The sequence below is a fragment of the Pan paniscus genome, chromosome 6 (assembly GCF_029289425.2).
Source record: "Pan paniscus chromosome 6, NHGRI_mPanPan1-v2.0_pri, whole genome shotgun sequence".
Classification (NCBI taxonomy): domain Eukaryota; kingdom Metazoa; phylum Chordata; class Mammalia; order Primates; family Hominidae; genus Pan; species Pan paniscus.
The window spans coordinates 7,532,561-7,556,816 of NC_073255.2; the positions used below are offsets into that span (position 1 = coordinate 7,532,561).

The 24,256-nt window shown below is 53.8% G+C and overlaps 1 protein-coding gene across 10 annotated transcripts in view; it reads left to right on the forward strand.

The window, feature by feature from the left end:
• IQCE (IQ motif containing E) overlaps positions 1-24,256 on the forward strand; it is a 56,072-nt gene that overhangs the window by 17,460 nt on the left and 14,356 nt on the right. For 7 of the 10 annotated variants that reach the window (XM_034963540.4, XM_034963539.4, XM_034963541.3 and 4 more), the window contains 11 exons: positions 1,983-2,096; positions 2,214-2,264; positions 6,003-6,073; positions 7,200-7,272; positions 7,775-7,824; positions 9,746-9,909; positions 11,345-11,400; positions 13,418-13,617; positions 16,768-16,872; positions 18,630-18,720; positions 22,311-22,478. In XM_034963540.4, the coding sequence (XP_034819431.2) occupies positions 1,983-2,096; positions 2,214-2,264; positions 6,003-6,073; positions 7,200-7,272; positions 7,775-7,824; positions 9,746-9,909; positions 11,345-11,400; positions 13,418-13,617; positions 16,768-16,872; positions 18,630-18,720; positions 22,311-22,478 (1,143 nt within the window). Of the gene's footprint in view, positions 1-376; positions 470-1,982; positions 2,097-2,213; positions 2,265-6,002; positions 6,074-7,199; positions 7,273-7,774; positions 7,825-9,745; positions 9,910-11,344; positions 11,401-13,417; positions 13,674-16,767; positions 16,873-18,629; positions 18,721-22,310; positions 22,479-24,256 lie in introns of those variants that run through there. The other 3 variants (XM_055115683.2, XM_034963549.2, XR_008626142.3) reach the window with 2 other exon arrangements.

Here is a 24,256-nt window from a genome sequence, read left to right on the forward strand (position 1 = left end):
AGGAGAAGGCCGTGTGTGAGGATGGCTGGCAGTTAGATGCAGGCTGAGGCTGGGAGCTGGTGAGCTGCGGCACAGCCCAGCCTACACGCTGTTTCTTTCCTGGACTTTACCACGAAAATAGTAGGAAGAACATAATTTCAAAGTACAGGATAGTTGTAGAGATTGAATAAACTTAGTTTTGTGAGAAATCCACTACAGAGTCTTTTTTTTTCTTTTTTTTTGAGACAGAGTCTCACTCTCGTCTAGGCTGGAGTGTAGTGGTGCAGTCTTGGCTTACTGCACCCTGCCCCTCCCAGGTTCAAGCCTCAGCCTCCCAAGTAGCTGGGATTACAGCTGCGTGCCACCACACCTGGCTAATTTTTTGTATTTTTTGTAGAAATGGGGTTTCACCCTGCTGGCCAGGCTGGTCTCCAACTCCTGACCTCGTGATCCACCCGCCTCGGCCTCTTAAAGTGCTGGGATTACAGGGGTAAGCCACCGTGCCCGGCCCCGACTACACAGTCTTTTTTGTCCCCACTCACGTCACCACAAATTGGTAAAGAATTTGTCCACAGATAAAGATTGGGAAGCACTGCCTTCCACCTGAGCTGTAAGTGAGGATGAGCATTTGAAATGCATGTTAGCCTTGGATGAGTTTTATTGATAAAAATGCGAACAAAACGGACTTTCTTGTGTGGTCATGGGAGAAAACGCATGGTGAGGCACCATCCAGCCCCGGTGTTGGCGGTATTCGTTTAGGCGCGCATTCCGTGGGACGGGGTTTCTCAGCACGGGTTCCGTTGGTATCTAGGGTGGGACCGTTCTTCTCTGTGGGGGGCTTCCTGTCTATCCAGCCTTCCACGTCCCCACCCAGTAAATGCCAGGCGTGCCCTCCGGTGCCCTCACGTGACATCCAGATCTCCCCCCACCCACCACACACAGAGCCCTGAGTGGGAGCCACGCAGCTTTCCAAATCCCCCAGCTCAGTGCTTCCCTGGGCCTGTGCGCTGTGTGGTGTGCGTGGCTGTGTGTGGTGTGTGTGCAGTGTTGTGTGCATGGCTGTGTACGCGGGGACGTGTGTGCAGCGTGTGTGCAGTGGCGTGTGCTTGGCTGTGCCCGTGGGGACGTGTGTGCGGCGTATACACATTGGCGTGTGCGTGGCTGTGTGTGCGGGGACGTGTGTGCGGCGTGCCCGCATTGGCGTGTGCATGGCTGTGTGTGCGGGGACGTGTGTGCGGCGTGCACGCATTGGCGTGTGCATGGCTGTGCGCGCGGGGACGTGTGTGCGGCGTGTGCGCATTGGCGTGTACTTGGCTGTGCGCGCGGGGACGTGTGTGCGGCGTATACGCATTGGCGTGTGCGTGGCTGTGTGTGCGGGAACGTGTGTGCGGCGTATACGCATTGGCGTGTGCGTGGCTGTGTGCGCGGGGACGTGTGTGCGGCGTGCGCGCATTGGCGTGTGCGTGGCTGTGTGCGCGGGGACGTGTGTGCGGCGTGTGCGCAGTGGCGTGTGCTTGGCTGTGCCCGTGGGGACGTGTGTGCGGCGTATACACATTGGCGTGTGCGTGGCTGTGTGTGCGGGGATGTGTGTGCGGCGTGCCCGCATTGGCGTGTGCATGGCTGTGTGTGCGGGGACGTGTGTGCGGCGTGCACGCATTGGCGTGTGCATGGCTGTGTGTGCGGGGACGTGTGTGTGGCATATACACATTGGCGCGTGCGTGGCTGTGTGTGCGGGGACGTGTGTGCGGCGTGTGCGCATTGGCGTGTGCATGGCTGTGCGTGCGGGGATGTGTGTGCGGCGTGTGCGCATTGGCGTGTACTTGGCTGTGTGCGCAGGGACGTGTGTGCAGCGTGCGCGCATTGGCGTGTGCGTGGCTGTGTGTGCGGGAACGTGTGTGCGGCGTATACACATTGGCGTGTGCGTGGCTGTGTGCGCGGGGACGTGTGTGCGGCGTGTGCGCAGCTTCGTGTGGATGGCTGTGCATGGCCCTTGTTTTCTTCAGTCATTGCACGTGCAGAAGAGCGACGTGGACCTGATGAGAACGAAGCTCCGGCGCCTGGAGGAGGAAAACAGCAGGAAGGACCGGCAGATAGAGCAGCTCCTGGATCCCAGCCGCGTAAGCTCCTGGCGCTTCACGGACGGGGCAAGGGGAGGGTCCTCGGGGCATCTGCCAGCCAGCCCTGCTGGGGGCTACACCGAAGGCCGTCTTCATGTGTCAATTTGCTTACCACAGGGCACGGATTTTGTTTGGACTCTGGCAGAGAAAAGGCCTGATGCCAGTTGGGTGAGTATGGTGTGTGCAGGACAGAGCCTTTCCCCAGACGCTAGTTACTGGGGACAGCCACAGAGGGACGCCTTTCCCTGCAGCACCCACGCGTGAAGAGCAGCAGGCAGGGGGGAGGCTGCGGACCCCCAAACCCTTCTCCACTGACACCTGGGGACGCCACGGGGAGGGAGGCCAGCAGGCTCACCACAGAGGCCAAGCAAGACACTGTAGGAAAAACCCATCACGACGGGCGACTTCCCCCTCACACCTGAGAAAATACATTAAGCTTAACAAGCGCTCCCAGCGCTTTGGGAGGCCGAGGCAGGCAGATCACTTGAGGTCAGGAGTTCGAGACCAGGCTTGCCAACGTTGTGAAACCCTGTCTCTACTAAAAATACAAAAAAGTCAGCCGGGTATGGCAGCATGCTCCTATAGTCCCAGCTACTCAGGAGGCTGAGGCACAAGAATTGCTTGAACCTGTATGGCAGAGGTTGCAGTGAGCTGAGATCGCGCCACTGCACTCCAGCCTGGGTGACCAAAAAAAAAAAAAAAAAAAAAAAAAGGTGCTACAGATGTAAATCAGGGAACCAGGGCAGCAATGAAGTCCTTCAGATAGATCCAGAACCCCCTCAGATACTATGTGACAATATGTAAGAAGTTGAATGAAATGGAAGCAGGGAAGATGTTGCGGTTCGGTGGCTAACGCTGTGGCCATCAGCTGTAGGTGGCACGGTACACCTCCTAGCAGTCAGGGAAGTACTTCTCTGAAGTGGGACATGCTGGAAGAAAACCGAAAGGGATACGATTTTGAGATTATTGAACGCAAAGAATAAAATAACATTAATGATGTGATTAACGGATTTGATAATGTAAAATTAAAAGTTACGTAATAAAAAGCCATGGGACTAAGGTAGCAACCAGATCACTGTAATGGGGGAGGAGAAGGATATTATGGATCAATACAACAAAGTTTTCTGTTTAGAAAATACAAAAAAAACTGTAAATCTCTAAAGAAAAAAGGCCGTGTCGTCTGAACTATGTCACAGATATAGAATGTGGAAAGATTGTATAATCATTACATGTTTACAGTAGATGGCGAAAGCCTAGCTCGGCACCTAGGACGGCACAAAGTAAATCCTTAACAAATGCCTGTAAGTAGTGGGTACTTTTGTAAAGAAAAGGCTCCATGTTTTTGTTGTTCTGGTGGTGTGTGTGTGTGTCTGTGGGTATTTTTTTTTTTTCTTGAGACAGGGACTCACTCTGTTGCCCAGACTGGCGTGCAGTGGCAGGATCATGGCTCACTGCAGCATTCAGCTCAGGTGATCCCTGGCTCAGGGGATACTCCCACCTCAACCTCCTGAGTACCCGGGACTACAGGCACGTGCCACCACAGGCAGCTAATTTTTTTTTAGTTTTGGTAAGATGGGGTCTTGCGAAGTTTCCCAGGCTCTTGTGATCCTTCTGCCTTGGCCTCCTAAAGTGTTGGGATTATAGGCCTCAGCCACTGCACCTGGCTGAGGTTAGTTTAAAGTAGGAATTCCAGATCCTAGGGTATATGCAGTATTCATTATCATATGGCAAATTGTCCATCAGCGTGGCTGTGCCCTGTGGCCTGCCGTGTCTACTTGTCATCACCTGCCTTCAAGAAACATTTGCAGATGTGCCTGAGGAGGCCTGGCCAAGGATTTCGATTGGAGGATTGACCAGAATCACAAAAATGGGCTACAACTTAAGTATGTGTCAGTAGACTACAGTGATAGATTTTAGAGCATAGCCAAAAAAAAAAAAAAAAAAAAAGATTTTAAACGTGTCTATCTGCCAGGCGCAGTTCCTCATGCCTGTAATCCCAGCACTTTGGGAGGCTGAGGCAGGTGGATCACCTGAAGTCAGGAGTTCAAGACCAGCCTCACCAACATGGTGAAGCCCCATCTGTACTAAAAATACAAAAAAATTAGCCAGGTATGATGGCGCGTGCCTGTAATCCCAGCTACTCAGGAGGCTGAGGCAGGAGGATCACTTGAACTCGGGAGGTGGAGGTCGCAGTGAGCTGAGATCGTGCCACTGCACTCCAGCCTGGGCTACAAGAGTGAAACTCTGTCTCAAAAAAAAAAAAGTGTCTATCAGTAGAGGCTGGATAGAGATACTGTGGGAAATAGTGTGGATTCACAGGCGCCAGCAGGGACAGAGCACCAGGAGGCTTTGCTGAATGTTAGAATAAAAAAAAAAAAAAGATGCAGAGGGATGTGTGTGGCAGAGCCCCGTTTCTGTGAGAACAGAGGGCCTGACTCCCTGAATGCACACACATGGCCATGCACGGAACCAGGTGCTGAGGGGCACGCAGGCGGAAACAGGATTTGGTTGGCCGAAGAGGGGAGTGGCCAGGTCAGAGTATTTTAGCCTCTGTAACATCTTTTTTTTTTGAGACGGAGTCTGCTCCAGCTACTCAGCTACTCCTGAATAGCTGGGACTACAGGCACCCGCCACCAAGCCCGGCTAATTTTTTGTATTTTTAGTAGAGACGGGGTTTCACCGTGTTAGCCAGGATGGTCTCGATCTCCTGACCTTGTGATCTGCCCACCTTGGCCTGCCAAAGTGCTGGGATTACAAGCATGAGCCACCGCGCCCGGCCCTGTAACATCTTCTTTTTTTTTTAAGGAAAATGTATTCATCTATGACTGACATAATTTATTTGTTTATGTATTTATTTATTTTGAGACTGAGTCTGGCTCTGTCGCCCAGGCTGAAGTGCAGTGGCGAGATCTCGACTCACTGCAACCTCCACCTCCCGTGTTCAAGCGATTCTCCTGCCTCAACCTCCTGGGTAGTTGGGATTACAAGCACCTACCACCATGCCCGGCTACTTTTTGTATTTTTAGTAGAGATGGGGTTTCACCATGTTGGCCAGGCTGGTCTCAAACTCCTAACCTCAGGCAATCTGGCTGCCTGGCTTCCCAAAGTGCTGGGATTATAGGCGTGAGCCACTGCACCCGGCCAACTAACATAATTTAAAATGACTTTAAAATCCAATTTAAAAGTTGTCTGTTCAAGCCTGGTGTGGTGGCTCACACGTATAATCCTAGTACTTTGGGAGGCCAAGGCAGGCAGATTGCTTGAGTCCAGGAGTTCAACACCAGTCTGGGCAACATAGTGAAACCCCATCTCTATTTAAAAGTTGTCTATTTAGAAGAAAAGAATGTTCTTTAAAGAATATAAGAATGTTGTCTCCTCTAAGCAAGACATTCACAGAAAAGGAGGTGAGGAGGCCGCTGGAGCTGTTCTCCCTTCCCCAAATAGAGGGGAGTGGCTCCTCAGGCCCCTACGGCCTCGCTGTCTCCCACCCTCACTCACTGCCCCATGGAGACTGAACTGGGCGGCCCTAGGGGCTTCAGGTCCGTGGTTTATCCAGCTGGTGATGGGGCTGCTTCCTTTATTTAATATAATCAAGGGCACACCCTGCTCTGTCCCCCAAGTGTGCAGTGTGCTTGGGGGAGGGCTGCCAGTCGGTCAGTGTGCCCACGATGGCTGCCACCTCCTGCTCCAGCTGGTGTCGCACCCCTGCCATTCACCCAGCCTTACTCAGGGAGAGGACAGCACAGTGGGGCCCTCCCTCTTCCCTGGGCCCGTAGTCTAGAAGAGAGCACAGCGCTGGAGGGAGGAAGGACAGTGAGGTGTGCCGGTGCTCTGGGAGGAGGGGACAGCCGCTTCTACTGAGGGAGAGAGGGGGTGGCCTGCCTGATGGGCACGTTCCCCGGGCAGGTCATTAACGGGCTGAAGCAGAGGATCCTGAAGCTGGAACAGCAGTGCAAGGAGAAGGACGGCACCATCAGGTAGGCGCCATCAGGTAGGCACCATCAGGTGGGCACCATCAGGTGGGCGCCATCAGGTGGGCACCATCAGGTGGGCGCCATCAGGTGGGCACCATCAGGTGGGCGCCATCAGGTAGGCAGCATCAGGTGGGCGCCATCAGGTGGGCGCAGGGCTGCACCCTCTCCCCTGCCTTCTGCCCTGCTGTTCTGCTTGCTCAGACGCCCGCCTTTGTTCCTCCCCCACCCCGTCCTGTGTCCCTACTCCCACCCCAAAGCCGAAGGTGAATGTTAGCTGCCTCTTTTTAATTTTTTTATTGTCTTTGTTTCCTCCAAATATTTCCCTTTAACTTCTTCCTGTTATATTTAAAAGATGCTTTCTCGAAACCTGGTTGTTCTGTGGACCCCTGTATCTTTCCAGGATGAGGTTTTAACGCCTCAGTCCTGCGCCGTCCTTGTGCTGTTTTTGGTGTAGCTACTTGCATTTCTTTACCTGACTTTCGAGTGCGAAGGGAGAGTCTTTCTGGGCCGTGTTTTGGTTTCTTTAAGGGAAACTGAGGCCACAAGTCCATTGCCTTATGTTTCCTGTTCATACAACAGTTCCCCCCTCGTTTCCTGCCAAATTTTGTCAACTTAAGTTTGCAGATTTTGTCTTATTTCAGTGCAGAACCTCCATGACTTTGCTTTCGTTTCTCTATCGATGTGTCTATCTAAAGTCTACTCTCTTTTGAGAGCGAGGGGATGGCCTGACAGTGCCAGGGAAAAGTGATTCTCTCTTCCTTACAAAACCAACCATTCAAAGACGGCTTGTCCTTTCTAAGCTCCAAGGCCTTTCCACACCATTAATCTAGTCTTTTAAAGACAGCATCTTACTTGGAGAAGAATATTTCTAGAGAGGCTGTTTACTCACTTTGGAAAGCGGCTGGTCTACACAGGAGATGCTTTCCAGCGTGAGGAATTCTCCCATCAGGCTCGAAACGAGTCACTTGTTTAAGGAACAAGTCAAATGAAGGCCGTTCAGGCTTTTCCCTCCCATCCTGGGTCTTTTCCAAAGCCTCTCCTCTTCCGAACGTTCTGGGAAACTCTTCCTCTTGCTCTGTCCCCTGGGAACACTGGCACATCCCTATTAACGCTGAACTTGGGTTTTCAGCAAACTTCAGACCGATATGAAGACTACCAACCTGGAAGAGATGCGGATCGCCATGGAGACATACTACGAGGAGGTGCGCCGTGCTGGGCAGCGGAGCGGAGGGCGGGCACCAAGCTGGGCGGCGGAGCGGAGGGCGGGCACCGAGCTGGGCGGCGGGGCGGAGGGCGGGCACCGAGCTGGGCGGCGGGGCGGAGGGCGGGCACCGAGCTGGGCGGCGGGGCGGGCACCGTGCTGGGTGGCGGGGCAGAGGGTGGGCACCGAGCTGGGCGGCAGGGCGGGCACCGAGCTGGGCGGCGGGGCGGAGGGCGGGCACCGTGCTGGGTGGCGGGGCGGAGGGCGGGCCCCGAGTGGGAGGGGACCGGCGCTGGCCCCGGGTGGTGGTCCGAGCCCAGGTGGCCCAGAGCTGTGCTCCTGGAGCCTGCTCCTGCTTCAGCCCAACAGAAAGATGAAGTGCGGCCACTTAGTTCCCGCTTCTGGCCGTAGGCAGCGGTCAGGACTGTGATGTCGGTCTTTTCAGATAAGGTCTTCTCCGTGCTAGCCTTGTGTTTTCATGCATTTCAATTTGGTATTTACAGGTGCATCGTCTCCAGACCCTCTTGGCAAGTTCTGAAACCACCGGAAAGAAGTATGATGGCCGCTTGCAAGCTGTGTTTTGTGTGTTGCCTTCACGTTGTGGAAGCTCCTCTGAGAATGTGTGGCTGTCACGTGGGTGTGGCATATACTGCCCTTAGCTTGGCAGTGCTGCCAACACTGCACCTATTCTGTTCAGGGTTAGAGTTGACACGTTTCCATTTGCGGTGTTCACAGACTCCTCATAGTGACCACGTGTTGATGGCCAACGCCTGTTCAATGCTGCCCGTGTTCGTTATAGATTCTACATCCTGCCTTCCAGCTTAGAGCTAGAAAGTGCTGTTTCAAAGCAGAGCCACCTTTTTAGGAAGACATTGCATACAAGGACAAGTTTACTTTGCCACCTAATGTTTTCCTAAATAAGTTTATCAGGAGAAACACCGAGGTTCTCCTTGTCTGGTAGATCTCCCACATCCCTTTCCCAAAGCTTCCATCCGCTTCTGGGTGGCTGATCTCTGATCATGGCTTTGGCCACGTCACTGGCCTCTGCAGCAGTTTGCTGATGTCGTGGACTGCTTTCCTTTTTCTTTACCCCTAATCCTTAAAACTGGTTGGAAAACTTTTTCTGTAAAGGGCCAGATGCTAACTACAGTCGATTCTCATTATTCAGTTATAAAGTGTCTGTAGGTTTCTGTAGTGTAGTGGTAATCACGTCCGCCTTACAGAGTTATAAAGTCTCCATGAACACAGAACGAGTGAATACTAAACCACTGCTCCAATGGGAGGTACAGGGCTCCTGTGAGCTTCTGCTCACAACATTTTTTTTTTTTTTTTTGGCAAATGTTGCCCAGACTGGAGTGTGGTGGTGTGATCTCAGCTCACTGCAACCTCTGCCTCCTGGGTTCAAGTGATTATCTTGCCTCTGCCTCCCAAGTATCTGGGACTGTACAGGCACATGCCACCACACCCAGATAATTTTTGTGTTTTTAGTAGAGACGGGGTTTTACTATGTTGGCAAGGCTGTTCTCGAACTCCTGACCTCAGGTGATCCGCCTGCCTCAGCCTCCCAAAGTTCTAGGATTATAGGCATGAGCCACCACGCCCAGCCTGGTCACAACATTTTCATCAGCTAGTCAATGTATAACCTGGCTAACGTGTCTCTGTTTAAAGACACCCTGTTTAATAGTGATTGTGGATTAATTTTCATCAAACTCATGGCTGGCCTGAACGAGGCTTCTTGCACGCACATAAGCGTCTCCACGGGGGCCCACACAGCCTTCCTGAGCTTAGAGGCACTGGACGGCACTCAGCACTGCAGTCCAGCCCACGCAAGGCAGCATCACCAGCAAACAGCACAGAAACGTGAGAGCCACAGCGCCAGGCAGGCCACAGAAAGCACACTTGTTTTTATGTGAGCTGAGGTGAGGAGCCGAGCACCACCTGGGTCAGCCCCAGCTGGGAACGTGCGCGCCAGCGACTGGCATTTTTCATCACCTGTGCATATGCAAGAATTCCCACAAAACCTGCATGAGTATTGATTTTGGGCTGATGGATCCATTTTAGCAGCAAGCACATTTGCAATTACGGGATCTGCAGATAATGAGGATCGACTGTACTTTAGACCTCCTGGGCTAAGAGGCGAAATCCAAGCCATCCTGCAGGCACCTGGTGTGACGAGATTCGTTTCCACAGCCCTTCTAGTGATGGCATGGAAAGTATAATACTGATGCTTGAACACGATATTTTGTTACACAGGTTTACCTTGCGTAAGGATGGGGTTCCATTTTGGGTGCTAACATTTTGCTTATTTAGGGTTCAAAGTTATTACTGCCTATTAGATTTCAAATACTCACCTGCAAAAACCACTCTGAGCTCATAACCAACAGAGCAAGCTGTGATTCACCTGTCCCTCGTTTCAAGGATGTGTGAAACCAGCTTAGCAATGCAAACCTCAGTCCACGATTTGGTTGTTCCAGGCCCCTGGGGGAGAAGAAGACAGGCGCCAAAAGGCAGAAGAAGATGGGCAGTGCCCTCCTGAGCTTGTCCCGGAGTGTCCAGGAGCTCACGGAAGAGAACCAGAGCCTGAAGGAGGACCTGGACCGCGTGCTGAGCACCTCCCCAACCATCTCCAAGACACAGGGTACCTTCCTGAAAGCCACTCCAGGAGGGAGGCCAGGGAATGGCAGGGCATGGCCACTGGGTAGGCCCAACTGAGGACAGGCACCACGAGGGCAGATGTGAACCCTTGGGCAACGCCAGTTCCCACATGTGCCAGCACCTGCCGCGGGCCACGCGGTGCCCCGGGGATGGAGCTGCAAACAGAAGCTCACAGACATCCTTGGAGGAGACAATGCTGTGGGAGGGAGGGAGGAGCTGGGTCAGATGCGTGACATGTGTCAGATGGCTGTAAGTGCCATGGAGGAGGGGAGGAGGACACATTTTGGGGCGAGGCAGGTGGTGTGTGCAGCTGCAAGCAGGGTTGACAGGAAGGCACCCCCAAGACAGCAACAGCTGAGCGGGACCTGGAAGGGGTGAGATAGCCATGAAGACGGCAGCAGGGGTGGGACAGGTGGGGCAGGGCTGAGTGCCTGGGAGACACATGGAGTGTGGCCCCTGAGGCCCAGCGGGGCGAGGCAGGGTGCCATGGGAGCCTTAGGGGTGCTGTGGGAGTGTTAGGCAGAGGGTGGAGGGGGCCGTGCTGCTTCCCGAGGCCCCCTGGCTTCTGTGCAGAGACAGGGATGGTGGCAGACAGAGGCTTCTGCACTTGTCTAGTCGGGCTGCTGGTGGCCTGGATGGGGGGAGCAGTGGGTGTGGTGAAAGGTGTTCAGGGTCTGGTTGCATCTTGTAGCTGGAGCTTAGGGAAACTGCAGAGAGGATGTAGGCTCTGAGAGGGAGCAGCCAGGCTCCAAGGCTTTTTGTCCCAGCAGCTGAAAAAGACAGAGTTGCTATTTCCTGAAATGGGGAAGGCAGAGGGGCAGGTTTGGGGAAAGGCCACGGGAGGTCTGAGTGTGTGGGAGTGCGGGGCAGGCAGTGGCTGTGTGGGGGTGCGAGGCAGAGGCCTGGGCTGGAGAACTGAGCATGCGGGTCACCAGCACTTAGGTGGATCGAGTGAGGTCACCTGGAGTGAGAGGAGCAGGGGGTCAGGCCCTGAACTTGGCGGTGTATGGTGGGGGCGAGGGGCAGCCAGCGAGGCAGAGGGGAGGAGTGGCCAGCGAGGGGTTGTGCATGCCAGGAAGGGGACAGGCTGAGAACCGATTGTTGGATTTGGCAGAGTGACAGTCATCGGAGATCTTGATGAGAACTGTCTTAATGGCCTGGCCAGGTGGAATCGGGAAAGGATGTCACCCCGAGATGCTTGGAGGCTGTTAATACAGACATCTCTTCACGATCCAAGGGGGCAGAGACTGGGCCAGCGCTGGCAAAACTCTCAGGTGGCCAGGACCTGTTGGTGTGGCTCTGTAGCCCCGCAGGCTGCCCCGGCTGCAGAAGAGGAGCCTCAGGCCGTACCCGAGAAGGGCGGCCCTGCTGGCAGTGCCCACCAGGACGCCGTTTTGAAACCGCATTGCTTCCATCAGGTTATGTGGAGTGGAGCAAGCCCCGGCTGCTGAGGCACATTGTGGAGCTGGAGAAGGTGAGCGGGCGTCTCAGTGCCACTGTCGTTGGGGACCAGGGGCCTCATGCTCACAGGGCTCACAGGGTGCGGAAGGTGGCACTGAGCATGGCACTGGCTGTCCGCCAGGCAGCGCCACACACACACCGCAAGGAGACTTCTTCCAGGTCTAGACAACGCTGAAGGCAGCTCTCACGCCCCTCGCTGGGCTGTGAGCTTCTGTGCGTGGCCGCAGGCAGACGCGCTTCGCACTGGAGCCCCTCACAGTCCAGCCCGCCTGTGCAGGCTGTGGGCTGTGCACTGCCCGCTGACGACCAGGCACTGCTTCCCACCAGTCAAGTTGTGTTGGAATCCACAGGAAATTGTTGACCCAACTCCTGGCCAGGCAGAAATGTCGGGAAATGAACATTTCCCCACATCCCCTACGCGACTGCAAAGTAGGAATTAGGCTGATTCTATTGGAATTGGACCTTTGTTTTGTTTTTGTTTTTTTGTTTTTTTTGTTTTTTTTTTTGAGATGGAGTCTCACTCTGTCCCCTGAGATGCAGTGGCGCGATCTCAGGTCACGGCAACCTCCGCCTCCCGAGTTCAAGTGATTCTCTTCCCTCAACCTCCCCAGTAGCTGGGACTACAGGTGCCCACCACCACGCCCGGGTAATTTTTTGTATTTTTAGTAGAGATGGGGTTTCACCATGTTAGCCAGGATGGTCTTGATCTCCTGACCTCGTGATCCACCCACCTTGGCCTCCTGAAGTGCTGGGATTACAGACGTGAGCCACTGTGCCTGGCTGGTTTTTTTTTTTTTTTTTTTTTAAGGTGGAGTCTCACTCTGTCGCCCAGGCTGCAGTGCAGTGGCGTAATCTCGGCTCACTGCAACCTTTTTGCCTCCTGGGTTCAGGCAGTTCCCCTGCCTCAGCCTCCCCAGTAGCTGGGATTACAGGTGTCCACCACCACGCCAGCTAATTTTTGTATTTTTAGTAGACATGAGGTTTCACCATGTTGGCCAGACTGGTCTCGAACTCCTGACCTCAAGTGATCTGCCTGCCTTGGCCTTTAAAGTGCTGGGATTACATTCGTGAGCCACCGCGCCCGGCCTGGACCTTTGTATTTTAAATAGTTAATTAGAGCATCTGTGTTGTTTGGCCAAGCAAAATAAACCTAGAGGGAAAAACGTTTTTAAGAAATAGTTTTTTACATATTTACAACATAGAAAACTAGCCAGGTGCAATGACTCGCACCAGCAATCCCAGTACTTTGGGAGGATAAGCTGGGAGGATTGCTTGAGCCCAGGAATTTGAAACCAGCCTGGGCAACATAGCAAGACCCCATCTCTACAAAAATAAAAACAATTAGCCCGGTGTGGTGGTGCACACCTGTATTCCCAGCTACTTGGGAGGCTGAGGCAGGAGGAACACTTGAGCCCAGGAGTTCAAGGATGCAGCAAGCTGTGATTGCACTCCAGCCTAGGTGACAGAGGCAGACCCCGTCTCAAAGAAAAAGAAGAAAAGTTTCTATAAATTGTGGGCATTTAAAATATAGAACTTGTTGGGAAGTCAAGGCACCCAGAGGCGGTTCGGAAGCACAGTGGGCAGCACGTCCAAGATCCGGGAGAGGCAGGAGTGGAGGGCGGGGACGGGCTCAGCGGCACTTTGCAGGCGACACCAGGATGTCACTCGAGACTGAAAGCATGAAGGCTGAAAATGTCGGCAGTTCCAGGGGACAGGAGGGAAGATGTGCAGAGTCGTTTGAGTCCCCTCCCCTCGTGCCCTCCTCTCTGTTTTAATGGCTTCTGCCTGCGCCCTGGCTCGGCGGGGGTCTGCGCGTGCCTCACTTCTGATTAAAGAGACTGAGCAGGGATCATGCTTTTCCAGTAGCTTGTGCCCGGCAGCTTCTCCGGGTAACTCGGGTCCCCTCAAAGCTTTCTCATGGCCCTCCTGGAGACTCGGTTTGCCCTGGTTCAGTGTCTCTTTTCTGGGTTTGGTAAATAGAAAAGTAGAAATGAGAACTAGCATCTAACACATGCCTGTGTTGCCTCCAGAAACTAAGTGTGATGGAGAGCTCAAAATCACACGCCGCAGAGCCAGTCAGATCACACCCGCCAGCCTGCCCTGCATCCAGCTCTGCGCTGCACAGACAGCCACGAGGGGACTGCAACAAGGACCACGAGCGTCTCCGAGGGGCTGTGAGAGACCTGAAGGAAGAGCGGACCGCGCTGCAGGAGCAGCTGCTGCAGAGAGAGTAGGTCCTCCCGAGGCCCCGCCAGTGTCCCCACAGACACAGCTGCTGCAGAGAGGGTAGGTCCTCCCCAGGCCCCGCCAGTGTCCCCACAGGCACAGCTGCTGCAGAGAGGGTAGGTCCTCCCCAGGCCCCGCCAGTGTCCCCACAGGCACAGCTGCTGCAGAGAGAGTAGGTCCTCCCCAGGCCCCGCCAGTGTCCCCGCAGACACAGCTGCTGCAGAGAGAGTAGATCCTCCCCAGGCCCCACCAGTGTCCCCACAGGCACAGCTGCTGCAGAGAGGGTAGGTCCTCCCCAGGCCCCGCCAGTGTCCCCACAGGCACAGCTGCTGCAGAGAGAGTAGGTCCTCCCCAGGCCCCGCCAGTGTCCCCGCAGACACAGCTGCTGCAGAGAGAGTAGATCCTCCCCAGGCCCCGCCAGTGTCCCCACAGGCACAGCTGCTGCAGAGAGGGTAGGTCCTCCCCAGGCCCCGCCAGTGTCCCCGCAGACACAGCTGCTGCAGAGAGGGTAGGTCCTCCCCAGGCCCCGCCAGTGTCCCCACAGACACAGCTGCTGCAGAGAGGGTAGGTCCTCCCCAGGCCCCACCAGCAGCCTCACCAGGGAAGCGGCTCTCACTCCCTATGGAAACTGATTGTTGCCAGGGTTAAATAGTTGTCAATTTGGAAAACTGTTCAGCTCGTAGTAGTCACTGCATAAATATTTTTATATGATTCTAAAACTGCTTACATTTTGGTGGTGAAATAAAGGCAGCTTTAGTGATAAAAAGATACTGGCCGGGCACGGTGGCTCATGCCTGCAATCCCAGCACTTTGGGAGGCCGAAGTGGGAGGATTGCTTGAGGCCAGGAGTTTCAGACCAGCCTGGGCAACACAGCAAGACTCCATCTGTACAAAAAATTTCTTAAATTAACTGGGCGTGGTGGCTCTTGTCTGTAGTCCCAGTTACTCAGGAGGCCAAGGCAGAGGATCGCTTGAGCCCAAGAGTTCGAGGCTGCAGTGAGCTATGATCATGTCACTGCACTCCAGCCTAGGCAACTGAGTGAGACCTCAACTCAAAAGTGTAGGGAACGGTGGGAGAGCACATTTAAATCTCTCTACCCTGAATTCCAGAGGAATCTTCAAATTGTCTGTTAGAGAGGAATTGACTTTCATTGGTTTATGTAAAATCAATTCAATTTTACGCAGCATGGTCTTAATTCAGTAATATGTTTATGGGGGATATGATCTATTAATACGTAGGAAATAAAGCATAAATGCTCCAGCCTGATGCAGTGGCTCACGCCTGTAATCCCAGCACTTTGGGAGGCCAAGGTGGCAGGATTGCCTGAGTCCAGGAGTTCGAGACCAACCTGGACAGCATGGTGAAACCTCGTCCCTACAAAAAATACAAAAATTAGCCAGTTGTAGTGGTTGAAGCCTGTAATCCCGCCTATTTGGGAGGCTGAGGTGGGAGAATCGCTTGAGCCTGGGAAGTCGAGGCTGCAGTGAGCTATAATCGTACCACTGCATGCCAGCCTGGGTAACAGTGAGACTCTGTCTCAAAAAAAAAAACGAAAGAAGACATAAATGCTATGAAATAGTTGGTGTGACCACAGGGCTGGGAAGGCAGGGCCTCACCGGGGGTTCCGGAGTTCCATGACCTGTGGCTGTGGAACACCCGGCCTGGCTCCTGTCCTCCTCCTGTTGATAGCTCCTCAGGGCTCGGCTCCTTTATGAGTCAGCCACCTCCATCATCTTTGGAATGATGTTTCTCTCTAGTTTGCAAGAACTACAGTGACCTGCCCCTCAGAGTGGCCTGTGAGGCCAGCAGCAGCAGCAAGAGCTAGGAGCTGGTTAGAATGCAGGCACCCAGGCCCTACCCCAGCCTTCGGAATCATACTCTGTATCCAATGGGATCTGCCGGTGATTTTTTTTTTTTTTTTTTTTTGAGACAGAATCTCACTCTGTTGCCCAGGCTGGAGTTTAGTGGCACAATCTGGGCTCACTGCAAACTCTGCCTCCCCAGTTCAAGCAATTCTCATGCCTCAGCCTCCCAAGTAGCTGGGATTACAGGCATGTGCCACCACACCTGGCTAATTTTTGTATTTTTAGTAGAGATGGGGTTTCACCATGTTGGCCAGGCTGAGTCTGGAACTCCTGATCTCAAGTGATCTGCCTGCCTCGGCCTCCCAAAGTGCTGGGATTCCTGGTGTGAGCCACCACACCCAGCCCTACAGGTGATCTGTGTGTACTTTAGGGTCTGAGAAAAACTTGGCCGGTGCCTCCCGGCCTGCTACATTCTCTGCTGCCTGCTGTGAACAGTAGAAGGCCAACCCGTCACCACTGTCCTTACCCCTCACGTGAGGTCTCGGAGTGCATTTATGCCAATTGATAGGTCCTTTGTAAAAATTAGTATTTCACGACAAGCTTTTCCAATTAAGCAGTCATTACAGAGTTCATAGACATTAGGTAAAAAACATTAAGGTAGTCATTATGAAAGGTAAATCACTTCTGGAATGATCTGTGACGCTGTCAAGTGGCGTGACAAGAGCCACCTCTTATGAGCCCTTACCATGTGACAGGGGCTCTGCGAAGCACTCTAGGGTTGCTGGCATTTAATACAGAGACTCACAGGCCCTGAGCAGTCAGGGCTTACAGACAGCATACAGTCCATCTGAGACTCGGACAGAAGTCTCCGTCGAAGGCCAGTGTGTGGCCATCACACTGCATGGGACGCAAGAAACGCATCTGGGAGCGGTTCAGCTGGAGCCCCGCACAGGCAGTGCCACGGTCTAGGCAGGGCAGGCCCCTGCCCCATTCACGGACCCCGCGCCCCCCGCGCCTGCCTGCAGCACCCTCACACGGGTGCGAGGTCCGTGCCAATGAGTGGCGGCTGGAGGGGCAACTCCTCATCCTATGGCCTGATGGCAGGGCCTTCTCTGGCTTAGTCTGGTTGATCCCCTGCACACAGCAGGTGCTCGGTTCAGGGCAGGCAGGGCCCTGAGGTCTGTCCTTGGCAATGTGTGATTAGAAATGGGCCTTTTGTGCTCCTCCTGCCCCACCATCCACTGTCCTAAGGAAGGGCTGAGCACTGTCATTTTCTGAAGTGCCTTCCTGCTCTGACATAACCTACAGTTTTCGTGAACGCTGACGAGTCTCCTATTCTTGTGTGCAGTTTGGAGGTGAAGCAGCTCCTGCAGGCGAAGGCCGACCTGGAGAAGGAGCTGGAGCGCGCGAGGGAGGGCGAGGAGGAGAGGAGAGAGCGAGAGGAGGTTTTGAGGTATGTGACCCGGGTCAGGGCTGGAGAGGACCCAGGCGAGTCCGCACTCCTGCTACCACTGCGGCCCCCCGTGGCGTCTCAGCCTTGCTGCCAGCCGGCTTCTTAGAAAGGCCACACCTCCCCACAGTCTTTCCATGGTTTTCTGTCACCCAGCCCGGGACTAACCTCTTGGTGCTGAGCAGGGCCTGCCTTCTGGCATTGTGGCCACCTCTCAGGGGCGTCCTCTGCTCTGGCTGTGCCAGCACCTGTCCCTTCCCAACCAGCCGTCACACTGGCCTCTGGTCAGAACCACCCAGGTGTGGGCCACATCCTCAAGAGGGGCCGCCCGTGCCCTCACAGTGCCATTCGCGAGAGCCAGGAAGCAGCGCCCACCCCACGGCCCATCAGCTGCTGGTGGACAAACACCCTGAGGTCGACCACGCGTAGGCGCAGAGTGGACGGAAGCCCTGACCGGCCCGGCCCGGGGACCCTCGAAAACCTGGTGCTCGGCAAAGGAAGCCAGACACAAAAGGCCGCGTAGCACACGATTCCTTGCGCAGGAAATGTCCAGAACGGGCGGACCCACGTGACAAGTGCTGCTGCTAGGGGCTGGGAGGGGAGCGAGGACTGCTGACGAGCATGGCTTCCTTTCTGGGGTGATGTAAACGTTCTGGAATTAGAGAGGGGTGGTAGCTGCACAGCATTGTGAAGATGCTAGAATTCACTGAATTATACCCTTTAAAATAGTGAATTCTATGTGATGAGTCTTAACTTTTTAAAATGCACAAAAAACTAGGTTAGAAATCTGAGCAGACATATTTAGCACTCAGAATAATTAGTAAGGCATAGACTACCGGAATGAAGAAAACCGTGGCCGGGCACAGTGGCTCATGCCTGTCATCGCAGCACTTTGGGAGGCCGAGGCGGGCAGATCGTGAGGGCAGGAGTTCAAGACCAGCCTGACCAACATGGTGAAACCCCGTCTCTACTAAAAATACAAAAATTAGCCGGGCACAGTGGCAGGTGCCTGTAATCCCAGCTACTCGGGAGGCTGAGGCAGGAGAATAGCTTGAACCCGGGCAGCAGAGGTTGCAGTGAGCAGAGAGCATGCCACTGTCCTCCATCCTGGGTGACAGAGTGAGACTCTGTCTCAAACAAACAAAAAGAAAACATTTCATTTTCAGGAGAAATCTGACTGAATTCTGTCAGAAGACTTGAATTAAAGTAAATCTGAAAGGGCACATGTGCAGAAATGAAATTTTTTTTTTTTGTTTTGCCTTTAGTACCTGGAATGAATATCTAAATTGCAATGCCTTCTGTTCATACTGTTTACTAAAACCCCAGTGGTCAGTGGTCCCTGCTTATTTATCTCAAATGCTTGGGCTCAAGCGATCCTCTGGCCTTGGCCTCCTAGAGGGTTGGGATCACAGGCGTCCGGCCTGGCCTCCTACTTACTTATCATTCACACAATGGATTCTTTTTTTAGTTCTTAGCTGTTTCAGGAGAGGTGCTGGGCCCTGGAGGTCCTCAGCCACGGCCTCTTGGGGCTTCCAGTCCAGAGCAGGAGACAACAGGAAGTCCCGACCTGCGATGGTTTCTGGTGTTGTCAGGTCATAGCTGGAGCCCTGTGGCTCAGGGAGACATGGCCCCACCAGCTCTCTACAGGCTGCCTGGTGTCCCCCTGTCTCCGCGTGGACCGCCCGCCCCACCCTGCCCTGTGCCGGCCTTCATCACATAGTGACAGGTGAGGTGTCTCATCTTTTCCCTTTCTGCCTTAGAGAGGAGATTCAGACGCTTACCAGCAAGCTCCAAGAATTGGAAGAAATGAAGAAAGAAGAGAAAGAGGATTGCCCGGAAGTTCCTCATAAGGTACAGTGACCATTCAGTTGAGTCTCCCGTCAGGTGCGGTGAGACTTTGGTCGTGATGGTTCTGACCGTTTCCCTGCCCAGAGTTTTTTCTGACCATCCACTGAAAATCCCACTCCCTTTTATCATCACCATTGATTTCTATAACTCATGTCGTGTGTGTCGAAGTCCGGGGTTTTGGATTAATTGACTGTCAGCAAATTGACTTCTTGAACTGATATTAGAGTCTCAAGGCTGGTGAGTAAAGAGTTTTCCAAATCTTGGTCATGCGGAGGGTGTAGTTATGCGGCCGGAGCTGTCACTGAGAGGCAGGAGGGGCTTGGGGGGAAAGGACGAAGGCTCAACCAGGCCCCTGCATGGACCTGGGCATGCATCCTCTCCTCTCATCTAAGTTCCAGAACACAAGTTGGCAAAGCCTCAGCGGGCACTGCCCTCTGGGCGGGGTGGGGCTTCCTGTGCCCTCCCTGCCATCACTCAGCTGTGCACGGGTTGAACGTGGAGTGACTGTTAGCAGGGACCCGGCAGGTGAGCAGGGTACCTAGATGGATGCTCTCCTGCCTCTCCACTCCCTCAGCGTGTGTGGACGCTACCCGGGGGCAGCTAGTCGCGGCGGCGTCTCTGTGGCTCCGAGGTCCCTGGCTCTCTGCTGCCTCCCTGGAGGGTCGCAGCCATGCTCTGCTCACCATGGCCGGTGCTGTACTTGCCTCCCTGGAGGGTCGCAGCCATGCTCTGCTCACCATGGCCGGTGCTGCACTTGCCTCCCTGGAGGGTCGCAGCCATGCTCTGCTCACCATGGCCGGCGCTGCACTTGCCTCCCTGGAGGGTCGCAGCCATGCTCTGCTCACCATGGCCGGCGCTGCACTTGCCTCCCTGGAGGGTCGCAGCCATGCTCTGCTCACCATGGCCGGCGCTGCACTTGCCTCCCTGGAGGGTCGCAGCCATGCTCTGCTCACCATGGCCGGTGCTGCACTTGCCTCCCTGGAGGGTCGCAGCCATGCTCTGCTCACCATGGCCGGCGCTGCACTTGCCTCCCTGGAGGGTCGCAGCCATGCTCCGGTCACCATGGCCGGCGCTGCCTGCACTTGCACTTCTGGTGGTAGAAGGGCGTCCTCACAAATCCCCTTCCAGTGGGTAGGAGGATCCTTCAGAAGGCAGGTGTGAGCCCATGCATGTTCAGACGAAAAGCAAGGAACTTGGTGTCACCATCCTGAGGCTGCAGTTTGCTCTAAGAGGCGCTCATGGATAAAGCCAGTAGAAGCCACCACCTGTGGTCCCAGCTGCTCGGGAGGCAGCGGTGGGAAGATCGCTCGAGCCCAGGAGGTGGAGGCTGCAGAGAGCCAAGGTAGCACTGCTGCACTCCATCCCGGGCCACAGAGCCAGACCCTGTCTCACTAAAAAAAGAAAAGAAAGAGAGAAAGAGAAAAGAAAAAGGTCTGAAAATAGAGGAGAGAAAGAGAGAGAGAGAGAGAAAACAAAAGTGTCTGAAAACACTATTGAAATACAGCCTTTTCTGTGTGGTGGGGTTATAAGCATTTTTTTTTTTTTTTTTTTACTTTCTTTTAGTATTGTCTGAATTTTTTGTAATAAGCATGTATTAGCTTTGTGTTATTTTCCTACTCAGGAAACATTTCTATTTTAGAGAAAAGGAAGAGTGGGATTAATTGAGTGATCAGCTCTCCAAGTAGGGGATCAGCTCTCAGCATTCACATGGGAATGATTAATTGTAGGTTAAATGGAGTGAGGAGAGTCGGTTTAAGAGTTGCCTCAAGGAATTTATAAGCGTGTGAAAATTTAGATTTTTTTAGCTGTCTGTAGTTGTGTGAGTAAATGTTCATTTATCTTCAGAGAAGCTGATTTTCCTTTCTGATCACATTGGCACAGGCCGCGGACTAACAGATGATCTCACTTTAGCGGAACAGAGGCCTGAAAATGTGTCAGGACTGAGGGAAGATGAGGCTCTTCTTAGGGTTACAAAATCAGAATGTGGAAGCCCAGGGCCGGAATGCTGGTGCCAAGCAACTTGTTGCCACAGCTAAAGAGATCTGGAAACAGCTGGCTGTGTGGATGTACCCAGGGCATCTTCGTCAGGGATGTTAAGATGTGCAGACACCCAAGTGACCGTCCTAGGAAGATTACACTCCTAGGTCCCTAGAAACAGGAGGCAGGGCACGCAAGGCCACACACGAGCGGCGCATCGGCCAGGAGGCGGCACGGTCGTGCGGAAGACCTGGGCCAGGGCCTTTATCATGAGAAGGAGAGGGCGAGGTGAGGTGAGCCGGCTGGTTAGGGCCGGCGGGCTGGAAGCTTGAAGAATTTCAGCAGGATCTGGGCCACAGGGTGGTCTTCAGCTGTCCCGCACCTGGCCCTGGGTGATTAAGGCTGAGAAACACTGCCTTCTGGAGTGTGGGGCCCAATACAGGAGGCGATTCTGAGTGTGGGCACCGGATTAGCTGCTCGCATAGGATGGCCGTGCCCGAAGGCAGGCCCTTCACTGTCTAGGAATTGGCCAGGCCCAGAGGGGCAGCAAGGCCCCAGATGCCCCAAGCATCGTTAACACACAGAAAATGAAAAGCCAGAGCAAGCCGTTCTGTGTTTGTTGAAGTCTGTGGACAGGCCACCTGCGCCTGGCGCCTGGCCCGGTGTGCACTGGGAGCAGTCTTGTGTCTCTCCCTCCGGGGAGGGCTTTCAGCAACAGCGTGCTCTCCACCGAGCTTGCATTCTTGACATGAGAGGCCTTTTCATTTGTAGTGTCCTATGGATGATACATTTGGAGTCATCAGTGTTAGAAATCATAATTTTTCTTTTTTCTTTTTAGAGACAGGGTCTCACTCTGTTGCCCAGGCTCGACTACAGCGGCACAATCATGGCTCACTGCAGCTTTGACCCCTGGGCTCAAGCGATCCTCCTGCCTCAGCCTCCCGAGTAGCTGAGACCACAGTGGTGTGCCACCACACCCGGGTATTTTTTAAATTTTTTCATAGAGATGGGGTCTCGCTATGTTGGCCAGGCTGGTCTTGAACTCCTGGGCTCAAGGGATCCTCCCTGCTTGGCCCCCCACATTGTTGGGATTACAAGCATGAGCCACTGCGCCCAGCCTGAAATCATGGTTATTTCAATGGTCGTTATAGCAATCCTGGCTTGTTTCTACCTTAAAAACCATGCTAGAGATGTATATCAATCCCAGAAATCCCATGTTTATAATTTAGAGTATTAAACTAGAAAACAGAAAAGGACCCCAGAAAAACAGACAATTCTTGCAGGAACAAAATGTGACTGAGTGTAGTGAGTGTGTGACGGCAGTGTGAAGAAGCGTCCTCTCTCCCTCCCAGGAGGCACTGCCAGACAGAGTTAAGGGAGTTTAATGAGAAGCACGTCTGCACTTGTGTGCTAGCCTAGACGCTGTTTCTCAGCAGTACAAGAGACCGCTGTCATGTGGTCTGCAGACCAGTGCGGAACAGCTGTCTCCTCCACATTAGTGAGACTCGCCTGATAAGCGCAGCCGCACCATGCCAAGTAATATCCTGTCCCCTTGCCGGATACTGGTTGTCCCTGCCCTGGCTTCATTGTCCTCTTATTCCTTCAATTTCCTGCAGGCCCAAGAGCTCCCAGCTCCCACTCCCAGCAGCAGGCACTGCGAGCAAGACTGGCCACCGGATTCCAGCGAGGAGGGGCTCCCGCGGCCCCGCTCCCCCTGCTCTGATGGGAGAAGAGACGCCGCGGCCAGAGTCCTGCAGGCCCAGTGGAAGGTGTACAAGCACAAGGTGAGGCTCCCCGGGGCGACCCGGGCTGCTCCCTGTGAGTCTTCGTGCTCCAAGGCAAGCCACTCACTCTCCAGGAATGACTGGGCCTGGAGGGCCAGCCAGGCCCCAGGTGTCTGAGCACCGTAACATACAGAAAATAAAAACCTCATTCACACGCTGACACCTCCGTTCTGGGTGCGTTTTGTGCAGTAGTGGATAACTCGCCAGATTTCTTTCCATCCAGTTTTCTTCCAGAACTATTCGAAAGTAAGTTTTAGACGTTATGAAACATCGGCATGTATCTTCTAAGAAAAAGTGTCTTCTCCTACCTGACCACAGCACCGTGACTGCACCTAGGGCTGCCAGCAGTTTTACATCCTCACCTAACGGGCCTTCCTATTCACATTTCCCAAATGTCCCCATATGCCGCCTGCCGCTATCTGTTTCCTGCCAGCATTCGGTCACGGCGGTTCTCAGCCCACATCCCATCAGAGCCTGGGGGTCGGTTGGTTACGTCTCCGTAGTGTGGTTCACAGTAGCCCCCACCCTTTCTTTTCTTTAACCAACAGTTCACCCTGGCTGATTTTGTTTGTTTTTCTGAGTTAGAGTCTTGCTCTATTGTCCAGGCTGGAGTGCAATGGCATGATCTTGGCTCACTGCAACCTCCGCCTCCTCGGCTCAAGCGATTCTCCTGCCTCAGCCTCCCAAGTAGTTGTGATACAGGTGCTCACCACCACGCCCAGCTAATTTTTGTATTTTTGGTAGAGACAGGATTTCACCTTATTAGCCAGGCTGGTCTCGAACTCCTGGCCTCAGGTGATCCACCCATCTTGGCTTCCCAAAGTGCCAGGATTACAGGCATGAGCTACCACACCCGGCCTTTTTTTTCTTTTTTCATAGAGACAGGGTCTCACTCCATCACTCAGGCTGGAGTGCAGTGGCACAATCACAGCTCACTGCAGCCTCGACCTCCCAGGCTCAAGCAGTCCTCCGGCCTCAGCCCCCCAAGTAGTTGGGACTACAGGCAGGCACCACCACACCTGGCCAATTTTTGTAGAGACGGGTCTTGCTGTGTTGTCCAGGCTGGTCTTGAACTCCTGAGCTAAAGCCATTTACCTGCCTCGGCCTCCCGGAGTGCTGGGATTACAGGTGTGAGCTACCACACCTAGATTTTTTTTCTTTTCTTTTTTTTTTTTTTGAGATGGAGTTTCGCTCTTGTGGCCCAGGCTGGAGTGCAGTGGCGGGATCTCAGCTCACTGCAACCTCCGCCTCCCAGGTTCAAGCGATTCTCCTGCCTCAGCCTCCCCAGTAGCTGGGACTACAGGCACACACCACCATGCCCAGCTAATTTTTGTATTTTTATTAGAGACAGGGTTTCACCATGTTGTCCAGACTGGTCTTGAACTCCTGACCCCAGGTGATCCACCTGCCTTGGTCTCCCAAAGTGCTGGGATTATAGGTGTGAGCCACTGTGCCTGGCCTTTTTTTTTTCTTTTCAAAGACATTTTCTTTGGCAATGGGCAGGCCAATGTGTTACAGAACGTTCCCTTTCCTGGATCTGTTTCCTTGTGGGGTCATAAACTTATTCCTCTGTCCCCTTAATTTCCCATAAATGAGAAATAAGGTCTCCAGCTCTGATTCACCCGGGTTTGCTTTTGGCAAGAATGTCTCACGTCGAGGCTGTGTACCCCATCCCCTCGGGACATGGATGGACCAGGCCGGCCCCTGTTTGTGTTTCTAACCTGGTCACGGCTGCTGGCTTTCGCCATTTTAAAGAAACGAGTTTCCCTTGGTAACTG